Source organism: Buceros rhinoceros, unplaced genomic scaffold (genome assembly GCF_000710305.1).
Source record: "Buceros rhinoceros silvestris isolate BGI_N320 unplaced genomic scaffold, ASM71030v1 scaffold1361, whole genome shotgun sequence".
Classification (NCBI taxonomy): Eukaryota; Metazoa; Chordata; class Aves; order Bucerotiformes; family Bucerotidae; genus Buceros; species Buceros rhinoceros.
The window spans coordinates 4,739-16,483 of NW_010395715.1; the positions used below are offsets into that span (position 1 = coordinate 4,739).

Below are 11,745 nucleotides of genomic sequence, written 5' to 3' on the forward strand. Positions count from 1 at the left end.
TCAGCAGATTTAAAAAAATATAGTTAAAAAAAAATGACAAAACCCTCACACTTCAGAAGCATTTCCTAAGTAAACTTCAAGGAAAAAAATTAAGGTAGATTTCATCTGTAAAGGCTGAGAGGACCTCAGAGGGGAAAAAATAGAGTATCTTTTGTCTGACTTGCCCCTAAGTTAGAGAGCTAGAATCTATTGCACACCATGACCTTTCCTCTGTGCATGCCAGCAACCTTGCAGCCCCCCGGTGACCTTATCTTAGAGGGTAAGAGACACTAACAGGCAGGTAGTCATGCCCTTCTCTTCTTTGTAACTCCAGTTTGAGTTACAGCAGGGTGTGGGGCACATGACAGAGGCAGAGCCCCATCTTCCTATAGAAACACAGGAAAACATGAAGCCTCAAATAGGAATACCTGGCCATAGTGGTGGGAGACTCGCTACTTCAACATATTCCAGGGAACTCAGCCATGTCCTTGTGTAACTGCACGGTGGCCAGAGGACCTATAGGTGGGCTGGAATTTGTCCCAGCGTGCGTGAAGCTGAGGAACAAGACTGCACACACAGGAACACTTGGGAACGAAACCTTTCAAAGAAGGGCAATAAATATACAAGAAAAGAACAGGTGGAGGAATAGAGGCTTGAGTCTGCAGTCCGAAATTACATGTTCAGTCAAGCTGGCAAAAAGAAAGTCATAATTGATGTTTTAATTCTGGCAAACAGGGAGTGTTTTTTCCAGGCTGGAGATCACTGCCCTGCTCCCTGAAAAGAGGCCAAAGAGCAACATGTGCTGCTGCAGCTGACTAACAGTGCCGCCAGCCGGCCTGCTGGAAGAGTGCCAGTTTGCATGACCAGGGGAAAACAAGGTACAACTACGCACCACCTTTCACCCCAAAAAGTCTTCACAGTCAGACTCTGGTCCTGCAAGTCGTTTGCCCTATACATAGGGGCTGTTCCTGTCTGACCCACAGAGCTGCTATGCAGCATTAGCTTACCTGAGCTTCAGCAGGGTCAAAGGAGATAATGAATCACTTGGGGTTTTCTTGTAGAACAGAGTGACATTCACAAACAGTGAATGACAGAGCATCCAACTCAGGAAGGCCTCTTCTAGTGTGGAACACACAGTTGGCGTGATGAGCCACGTCAGAATCAGGCCTGAAATTATTAAGTAACCAGATGGAGCTACAGAGGGTGTATAAATGCAGCCAATGAGATGTGCGTTGGCAATTAGATAAAGATAAACTTTCAACTGCTTGTGGGGTGATTTGTGGTTGAAAGCTGAACTTTAAATTGAATGAAGTTTGCCACCTCACAGTCTCTCTGGTCAAAACACTTATTAGGAGAGCTACTATTGCCTGGTACTAAAAAAATGCTAAAAAATATGCGAAAGCCAGCAGCGTCAACAGTGCAAAAATCAGGGAAGTTCTGTTGCAAGAGAGTAAAGCCAACATCAAAAACTCTGCATTAAGATTTCCTTACAGTGAATCGAAGGGTCATGGAACCTTTCACAAGTTTTTTGGCCAGCAGTAAGGAACTGGTTTTGCCCAACAGCTGCAACAAAGAACCATGTAATGAAAAACCAATTGCAGGAGAAGCAAAGGTGTGATTTGCAAAGCCAGTCTCAAATTTTCACAGCCTTGTATGCCTTTGCCCAGAATACTGGTCAGGATTCTCCTCGACTGTAAGCATGTGATTATGTGTCTAAAGTTCATATTTGAACAAGTGCAAGTCAAATGGACTTCTGGAGAACTCAAACAGTATAAACAGTTTATACTATGTGGTTGTCATGCAGTTTTGTTGATGCAGACAGCTTCTTTTCCACCGAGATGTCTATGTGGGCATGTTCACAGAGTCCCAGGTAACCACTAAAAAGCTGACTTAAGAGAAGTATAGTGAGACAAAGGATTAAGTTTGAAGTAGCGAAATAATACATTCAAACAATACTGCAGTCCAAGCCCTAGCATTAATTTAATGTAAGGGATAACAACTGACCGTCAGTGAAAGTTTAATTTTCCATCTCCAAAACAGATCTGGAATTGAGCCAACATCCTTATCCAAAGACTCTTTTAACTCTGAAGCTGTTTCATTCCTCTCCAGAACTCTTGTCTCGTAAACGTTCTGGCCAATAAAGGCAGAGAGATGCAGGGGTGAATAATGGCTGCACAAGCTGTTTCTGAAGTGGATGCATACAGACTGTCTGAGTGATGCTGAAAAGATCCTTGGCTTTTTGCACGTTTCTCAATTAAATTACTGCATCTTCATGGCTTTGAGAGTGTCGTTGAAGATGAATATGGTTGTGAAGCAGAGGAAGAGGCTTTATTCCTAGGGAAGTAGTATCTAACAAGAAGTGTCAAGGAAATGCTGTCAAGTGTCAAGGAATGCCAGACAACAGGTCCACTAAGAGATTCACTAAGGAAAGAGGCTGAATGCTCTGAGTACTATTGTCTTTGTTTCAGGTTTATCGGTTTCACAGAACTACTAACAGTGGCGGTATAGCAAAGGCACATCTTCCTAGAGAAGTGACAAAACAGCCTCTTTGCAAACCTCTGTTTCCTTTCCTGGAAGGTGAAAGCAATGAGCTGTTTTGTTATAAAAGCCTGTCCTAACACACCCCAACTTCACCATGTTCAGCCAAGGAAGCAGGTTATCACTTGCTTGGAACACTGTAGAGGTTTTTTCACATTCTCACTTTTGCTACTTTGAGTCACTTCTGTTACTCTGAAATTCCAGTCATCTTCTCCCCAGACATGGCATATACAGGTTAAGTTGACAGCTGTCAACTGAAGACTAGCACCTAGTTCTAACAAATTCTGACAGACTTACTGAAGCACACTACTCTGTCATTATCACCTGAAATGGTAAGTCCTCACTGTGCAATAGTACCTGGATGACAACAAAGTCACAGAAATCTCGTTTTTAGCTGGATTGTGGCATCTGTGCCTTGCCTTGCTTCTTTGCCGTGCATCCACCAAGGTATTTAGGAGATCATTTCAACATTAGACTGTGAACAAAGTAAGATGTACTCCAAAAGGATACATAAGCGTGGGGATACCACGTGTTGCCAAATGTTTTCGAATGAGCCGCTCAGTACCATACCAGTTGAAACCTTTTGTTGCATACCCGATACGTGGAAGATGCACTGTTGCTGAGAAGGAGGGAACAGAGTGCACACTCTTTAGGATAAGATACACATATAGAAAGCGTTCTAGACAAGGACTTCAGGCTTCCCAACAAGAATAGAAGAAATATTTTGGAAAACAACACATCTACCATGAAGACCTCACTCTTACTTCACTTCAGAAAAAACATTAAAGGAGAGGTGGAAATTGGTCACCATCTTCAGCTGCAAGAATTCACTGTTCTACTGCACACTTACCATTCCTTTTCTTGGCTGCTAAATAAATCTTCTTCAGGCCCTTTTCCAAAGCAGACAGCTTAATGCCAGACAAGTTGTTGGACCGATCCCGGTGCTGAGCTACAATCAAGGCCAACTAAGAAGAAAACACACAAAAAATGGAGTCTGTCTATATACAGCCATAAGAGACACAGCGATGGCTGCTGCAAAAGTTCATAACTATTAGCTTTAACACATGGGAAAAAGAATCTCTTTTTCTCTAATGTTTAACTGCAGCTTAGCCACGTTCATTATTCAGTGGCATACTTCTTGGGAAAAAGACATAACGTTAATTTCACATAGCTTCAAAAACACGTAGATGGATCAACACAAAAAGGAGCTTCTCATTCTCACCAAGTCTTGTCCTTTTCTCCTGGGTTTTTTGTCATCAATGGGGAATAACAGGGTTCTTCCTAACTCTAGGTCTGTCCAGAAGACAAGAACAGAACAACAACAGAAAAATCAGTCCTAAAGAGTCAACGGGCAGTCAATACAGCAGCTATTTCACTGTCACGTTCTGTATCTTCTCCTTGGCTTTCTTTATCTCCTCATGATGATTTCAGCAGAGTCAGACCTTTTGCCCAGCAAAGCATGACAGATTTTACCCCCTTCCCTGCCCCACCTCCCCTGCCCCTCACCACCCCGCAACACACAGACACATCCACATCCCAGGTAAAGACCACAAATGGAAAGATAGACACTGGAACAAGAAGAAAGCATCTCCTAGGAAATGAGAAAAAGCAACAGGTCCACCTTACAGCTCCATTCCTCACCAGCTACAGGTAGCTCAAAACTGCTAATAGACGCTCAGGAGAGGATTAGTACTTGGAGAGAACCAAAGGATCAACTGAGTACTGCTTGAGGTGGCTTTCATCCTTAAAAGCACTTTGAGAGAAGATGCAGCGCTCTGCCTTATACAGTGAAAAACATCCTGTGAATAATGAACATGTTCATTTTTTTCCCCCTTTTTTTTATTATTTGCAGCATGGATCAGAATGACCAACTCCTATGCAGAGTTCTCACGCTCCAAAAAAGTGAAGTCAAAGCACCCACTGCATTGCTACTCTTAGAGCTAGGGATGCACATATCTAGAGAACAGAGGAAAAATATGAGTATCAAGGTATCCAGGCACCTCAATCCTGTGACATCAGTGGGATTTAAGCTCTTTCAAGTGTCTTGGCCTAAGGTTATGTTTTAATCTCTTACCTTTCATCTTTCCTGCCATCTCATATATTTTCCTTGGCTGATCAGAACGAGCCTCCAGAGCTGTGAATAAACCACCCCTTCCCCAGTGGCCAGAGTCATCTAGAATGAAATTACAAGTTAGACTCCCTTTAGAAAGTGAGGCTGAAGACCACCTCTGCAGGAAAGGGACCTGCTCTGTACAAATCATTATCAAAAAAAACAATTGATTATCAAAACCAGATATGGGAACCACATATGAACTGAAGTCAACTAGCACTCAAGGGACCACCCTAGAGGATAAACCTCAGCCCTTGAGAAAAACAAAACTTGTCACAGTTCCCTGAAAAACTCTGCAGGAAGAAGTCCTTCTTACTGCCCACTGAGGATGCTCAAACAAACATTAATCAGGAGGGCAGTGAGTATATGAACCTGTTGGCCTCCTTATATATATGCATATAGGTCCATAGACTAGATGCCCTAAGGTACATAGCATGTCCCCAGATTGGTACACTGGGCTTTCCACAGCTAGATGTTTGCTATTTGCAGGTTTTTACTTTTACTTGGCATTTCCTCTTTAAACACGAGGTTTTGTGCTGAGTTCAACATAAGACAAAGCACTTTGTAATATTCTGCTAGAGCCCTGGTCAGACAGCAGCTTCAAAACTGATTCAGGAGGAACTCTGTAACCTGAATTTCTCTCCCTCAGCTTCAGCATCTTTAAATTAGGAGACTAGCCTAGAGTCTCTGTACTGTCAGTGTTTAGACGAGCACCGATAAACTCTGACCTCAGCCTCTCCAAGTGCCTGACCGTCTGTGCTGATTGTAAAAATGAGACAATTTTCAATATCTCAGTTCAATCCCTACAACTTCCATGGTTTGAACAAAAGGTTCTGCTTTTGGGAAGAACTGTCCCCACTTGGCCACAGACACAAAATTTCAAGCCGTACAGGCATCTTTGAAGAAGCTCACCCAGAAATCCAGGGAGGGCATGAAAAGACCTATGTACACCTTGCTAGAACTTGTGTGTGTTGTACGTGACGGTGTCAAGCTGTATTGCCTCTACACCACTCAAGGTTAAGTCAGATTCCGTTTGGAAGGGAATTAGAAACTATTGAGCTAGCAGGAACAATTCAGCTCCCTTGTCTACCTTATCCTACAGCATTCCTTTTTGTCACAAGTCCCACCTAGGCAGTGGACAATGATGGCATCCTCCTCTTCTGCTCTGGGGTGGGTGACATCTCCCATGATGTACTTTAAACAGTTCAGATCTGCATCTTCAGAATCGAAACTCACGTTCGGCCCAGCCTCATCCTCCTCAAACTCCTCCTCTGAGTCACTCTCCTCTGAAGGAAGGGAGGTAGATGTATAATGATTTGCCTTCCACCAGGCCATCCTGAAAGAAAAGAAGATGACGTTCAATGAAAATCAAAGGTGGCACACTTTGTTTTAAATCACCACAGTGAAACACAGGAGACCCAGAGCCGCATTCCCTCTGCTCCCCTCCCCTATTTTAGAGCAGAACCAACTTCACCGCAGTTGTTATTTGTGGTATGAAGAGCCATGTGCCAGTGTAATAAGCCAGCTGCAGGCATGGAAAAAGTGAGCATATGACAAAGGGCGAGGAGCTACTCAGAGCAGTGAAAAGGAAGAACATCTAGGAAAAAAGGAGGAGAAAGTTAGGACAGATGCCAGAGAGTCACAGATGTCAGACCAATATGTAGGGACCAACTGTGACATTTCAGAAAGCTTCTCCCAGCAGCTCACTGTACATTCAAAGGTGGGGGTCTTATTCAGGCCATTCTCCTTGAATTAAATGAGACTTGAAGTCAGGCAATGTATTCAGAGGAAAAGAATCCTTGCTAGGGGCTCAAGCTACTTTTCACCTTCACATCCCTGTGTTACGCAGTATGAGTACACACACAGAAACACCCTGATTTATGAAGCTAATCCTCTCGTGATCGTGGCCTGCAGCTGTTTTGCCATCTTCTCCTCCCTTCATCCCCAGTCCCATCTGCCAGAGTGGATACAGAGCATGACTCGTTTTCGTCAGTCAGACTCACATACCTAGAGTAAAAGACATCAGCTTACAAGTAGTAGAGGTAGAACAAACCATACTTTTTCTTGTGTTCTGCCTCTGCTTTTGCTGCCTTCTTTTCCTCCATGAGTCTTGCTCTTTTTGCTGCTGCTTCTTGGCGCTTCTTCCTCCTAGCCTCCAGCTCCTCTGTGCTCAACAAGTGCTTCCTCCTGGTTGACTGTTCCCGGAGGCCTGTGAGAAGGGCCTGGAGAAAGAAAGAAGTATCGTGGAAACAAACTGCTCATCTTAAAGCCATGTCTGATGCCCACCTTAACCTACCTTTCTTTCCCATTTGTCTACTTGTCCACAGGTCTTAATCATTAGATCCCAATCGTCACATTGGTTTTGTGACCTCAGTTTAAAGGAGTGCCCTGCACATCATACCTCTGATCTGTTATCAGAATTGCTGAATACTACATTGACATCCAATCTTTTAACATACCTTGTGCAAGCTGAAGGTAAAGAGAGAATACTGTCAGCCTCGTTTTCCATAAGCAAATTAAAGACCACTATGTGCCTTGTCATGTCTTTTATCTTACATTTGCTTTGTTCCGGAGAGCTCTCCCTTCCTTACTCGTCTCTTCAGTCAAGGCTTTCTGAAGATCCAAAAGCTGATCAAATGCTTTTTTGTCTTCTCTGCTGGGTTCTTTTGAATAATCTTTGCCTTCGTACACATACATGTGATCTTTAAAAAATAATTAAGTAGTGTAAAAAGAAACTGAAAGCCACTAACACCTAAAGCACACGGTGACATCAGAAGAAATTTGGCTTCTCTGGAACACCATTCTACCCTCAGCAGAAAAAGATGTTCATTCTCATCTATTTTTTTTGTACGACCTATGTCAGTATCATGTAGAAACAACATAAACAAGATTTGCTTCCTTAGGCAAAAGCTTTTCATTCAAGTTATTTAAATATTTGCCAGTTATACTGGCAAAGAACCTCTTTTGCTATTTCAGCCAATTAGCTATTTTAAGTTGTGGCTCTGTTACCATTCTCTTTGGTCATTCCATCTCTGCCGGTAGTGAGTTCATTTACCTGTGCTATCCAGTTACAGGCAACTCTTAAATGGACAGCAAACTTTCTCTTCTGAGCTCCCGAACTATAAAAGCAAAGAACTCTGGCAACCCAGAGTTACTGCTCATCAGGTGAGCTATTTTCCCAATAATTATTAAATAAAGCGCTGCCACTGCTCCTCTCCAAGTTACCAACATAAAACAGCACTCCTTGCTAAGCAACAGCAAATAATTACTCATTGCTGGCAACCGCCGCAGGACAGGCAGGACAGACAATACCTAACCTGTAGGGCCATACTTCCGCTTCAGTCACAGGTCTATATTTAAGTGCTACTGTATACTCACACCAGAAATTCAGTGTTTCTCACCACAACACTAGAAGAGGGAAAGTATCCTTAGAATGCATTCTTGTATAGTATGGGGCTATGAAGAGCTAACCACAAGCGTGTGACACCTGGACTGGAAGGTAGATTACTAAGACAGAGTAGGTTTGTTCTAGTTGTTTAGACTCTACAACTCTGCATTTCTTACCTGACATTCTGGAATTTTTTAAGGTCATTTTGACTTGTGGTTTTCATGTCCAATTATCTTTTGTTTAGAGATAATACAAAAACCCTGCTATACAGTCTTTCCTTCCATTACTGTTACATCTCTAAAACTATAGATTTATCTTAAAGGTTCTCTGTGGGAAAAACAGCAGCAGCAATTTGAATGTTTTCCTTTTTTTCATGCATTTCACCTGAGGTCTCAAAATATTTGAAGCCCATAAAGGAATTCAGCCCCCTAGCTACCAAAACTGGGCAAGTATTGTTACCACTATCTTGCAAATAAGGACATAAGAAGAAGAAAAAGGCCAATAAAGGTTCAGAAATAAAGTTTATGCATACGCCACAAACAAAATCCATGTCACTTTATTACAAGTCCACTTTTCTTCTTGTTGCCTGAAAAATGCCACCTCTGCCTGGGAAGCCTTCTCTAGCAGCACCCAAGCATCATATGTTTCATAGGTATTTAGATTCTAAACTTACTCTCTGTATCCTCCTCTTCACTCTCTTTTTCTTGTGGCAGCACAACATCCATTACCCACTTCCCTTCTTTCGTCTCTCCAAGGATGTTTTCTAGCTCCACATCCTGTATCGTACTTCCCTCAGTGGAGAGCAATTTATCCAAGCCAAATTTCAGGCTTTCACTCAGCTTTAACAAAGAGAAGGGGAAATTCAGTGTTAATATTTCCTAATTCCATGCCAATCTCAGTGTCTTGAGTGTCTCAGGCTTAGAAGCCAAGAGTGTACAAGTGGAGAAATCTAAGCCTTAAGGTCACCTGTCAAAATCCTTATGCTTTAACACGCTTAGTTCTCCCAACACCTGATGGGACAGGCCCCTACAACGTAACTCTCCCTCAAATATAACTCATCAAACGAACAGGTCATTTTTCTCCAGGGCTAAATGATAAAACAGCATTGTACTGACTGCATTCAGCAGCTTTCTTCATAGCCAGAAAGACCAAGCTTGTTTTTGCCCCCAAATCCTTTAAAACAAAAGCTTAAATACCACAAAAATCCATGGGGAGAAAATTATCAGCATGGAATTTCCTATGGGCTCAGTTCCACTTCTCCCATGGAAACTATAATTGCTGAGATACATGCTGATGGGGCAGGGTGGGGAGGCAGTGGGGGAAAGGACACAGTCATTCCAAACCTCTACCAGCTTTAGTTTCACATAGGGGATATATTCCTCTAATTGCCACTTTGCTTGAGGTTTTCAATCTAAGTTCGCAGGACAAACATCAGCTTTCAGGTCAGAATTATAAATCATGCCCTGACTCCTAAGACACTGTATTTGCCAAGAGGTCAACAGAAGGTTAACTGAGTTTCAGACTAGCATCCAAAAGCTGACTAAGTGCTTATCATCAGCTCTGTTTGTGAGAGAAAAGCACCAGAGACAGAGAATTTCTAGAAACAATGAGTCAGCTTGCACTTTAGACCTGTTATAATTAAAAATAAACAAGTAAACCAAGGAGAGGTTCTGCCTTCTCCTCTTCTCCAAGAAAACACACCCCTTTTCAACAACAGATGCACCTCAAAATTGTAAAAAACGTGTCAAAACAACAAATCTTGCCTGGACCTGGGATGTCATTTTGATTCCTAAGATATGCAAAAGCTGACGTGTCAACGCACATCTCCCCCAAAAGGTAAGTGTTTGGCTAGGTCCATGTCAAGCATAAATACAGAAACACTCCGGAACATTTCTAAAGACATTATCAGAATCAAATTGAGGATACAGCTCAATTTTACCTGCAGTTCTGCTGCTCCCTGAGGCTTGGGTGCTCCCAGAGCAAACTGACCCCCTTCTACAATGGCATTTGTCAGCCGGAGCTTAGAAGCTGCTCTCCGGTAGATTATTTCTTCAATTGTATCTCGTCCAATCAAGCGGATAATTTTTACAGGCCTTGAAAAGTTTAGGAAAATAATAAGAATATTCTTTTTTTGAGATGCACTAAAGCAGCTTCCTTGCATGGAAAACTATCCCCTCACCCATTGCTTTGGAAGGGAAAAAAAAAGGCAAGAACAAAATCAACAAAAATAATCAGCAGAAATGTAATGCTGATAGAATTGGTTCTTGACACAGGAGAAACACTCACTGCAGAAGCGGAGGCAAACCTCCAGATTCCCTCTGTCCCTTCCAATCTCCAAAGCTCCCACCCTAGACACATGACAAGAACTGAGGCTGCAACAGAAAAACAAAGACATAAAATCCTCTCTGCTCTCCTTCTTTGATCTTCACTCTATTGTCCTTTCAACCTTCTATTGCCTATGGATAGGGAAAGCAATACTGAGAGACCAAGGCAGTCAGCAACCAAGCCAGAAGTAGCAACATTTCTTACTTATGCTGCCCAATCCGGTGAGCTCGTGCTATTGCTTGTAAGTCATTTTGTGGGTTAAAATCGCTATCAGTAAAAATAACTGTATCTGCTGCCGTCAGGTTCATGCCAACTCCACCTATAAACAAAGAAAAAGGTCACAAAATATGTCACCAGCAGAAGATAAAGGAGAAGCTAGACAATTTATGCTGTGCAAGGTTCTGTCAGATTTGATCGGCTGTATCTCATTCAATCCATCTCTCAACTCCAAATCTAAGTCTCATAAGGATCTAAAAAGATAGGTAAGCCTTCCATCTCCAGCTTCCAGCTGTCTGCAACAGCTCAAGACCAAGCTATACTGTCAAAAAAGACAGGGTGCAAGTGAACCAATGAGAAGGGACTGGTTATCAAGAGTGATGAACACAGACATACTCTTCCGCTGGCAGGCAGATTAACCCAGCAAGGACCGGCTCCAGTGAGCCTACAAGGGACTGCCCAAGTCATGACCTGGCTGCAGCATAGAAGAAACAGGTAAATACACACTGAAACAGAGGAAAAGACCAGGACCAACTATACAATAACCAGAGCCCAAGAATTTATATGACTTAAGGTTTTTGAGGTTAGAGTTTGGGCCCTCATGGAATGAAAAGAAAAAAAATACAGTTGATTATATAATTTTTAATACCCACTATTATGACCACATACTATAGTTAAAAAGGGGGGAGCTAAGAGTGGAAGAAGCACAGATGGCAGTCCCATGGTTTTCTTTGCAGTCTCAGGACAGTAAAAGGCTCTCATTTGAGTCTGTCTGCCAGCTAGAGAGCATGTCCACGTTCACTGAACTTGAGAAGCAATTCTACCACCTTACTTAATGGAAGTCCATTCCTGCCCAAAGTCTGGTGCTTGCATAAATAAGGTGCTAGTGGAATTTCTCAAGCTCAGCCTGGCACAAGGACAGGCATTATAAGACTTGGAATTAAAAAAAGTAACTCTAGTGCCTGCAATATGAAAAGTATCTTGGCATCAGCTGCTGAAAGGAAAGCACAGAAACCAGATGTCCTAGCTGAGAGACCCAAGTTCAGGATGTGTCTCGTCTCCCTCAAGAATCTCCCACGTGAACAGGCTCTGCTGGATTTAGAACTCCCTGAAATACTGCCAGAGACTGCAAAAGAAGAGTGGAGAAGGAAGATGAGTTGTCTCCCCTTTCCTTACTTACCTGCTCTGG

At 42.6% G+C, this 11,745-nt stretch overlaps 1 protein-coding gene across 1 annotated transcript in view; it reads right to left on the reverse strand.

Annotated features, from left to right (window-relative positions):
- Nucleotides 1-2,249: 2,249 nt before the first annotated feature.
- CHD1L (chromodomain helicase DNA binding protein 1-like) overlaps nt 2,250-11,745 on the reverse strand; it is a 22,748-nt gene continuing 13,252 nt past the window's right edge. Inside the window, exons 11-21 of the mRNA XM_010145623.1 lie at nt 10,545-10,659; nt 9,955-10,108; nt 8,689-8,854; nt 7,184-7,329; nt 6,686-6,849; nt 5,755-5,963; nt 4,592-4,690; nt 3,740-3,810; nt 3,368-3,482; nt 3,028-3,136; nt 2,250-2,328 (exon numbers count right to left, since the gene is read on the reverse strand). Coding sequence (XP_010143925.1) covers nt 2,250-2,328; nt 3,028-3,136; nt 3,368-3,482; nt 3,740-3,810; nt 4,592-4,690; nt 5,755-5,963; nt 6,686-6,849; nt 7,184-7,329; nt 8,689-8,854; nt 9,955-10,108; nt 10,545-10,659 — 1,427 coding nt within the window. The remainder of the gene's footprint in view (nt 2,329-3,027; nt 3,137-3,367; nt 3,483-3,739; nt 3,811-4,591; nt 4,691-5,754; nt 5,964-6,685; nt 6,850-7,183; nt 7,330-8,688; nt 8,855-9,954; nt 10,109-10,544; nt 10,660-11,745) is intronic.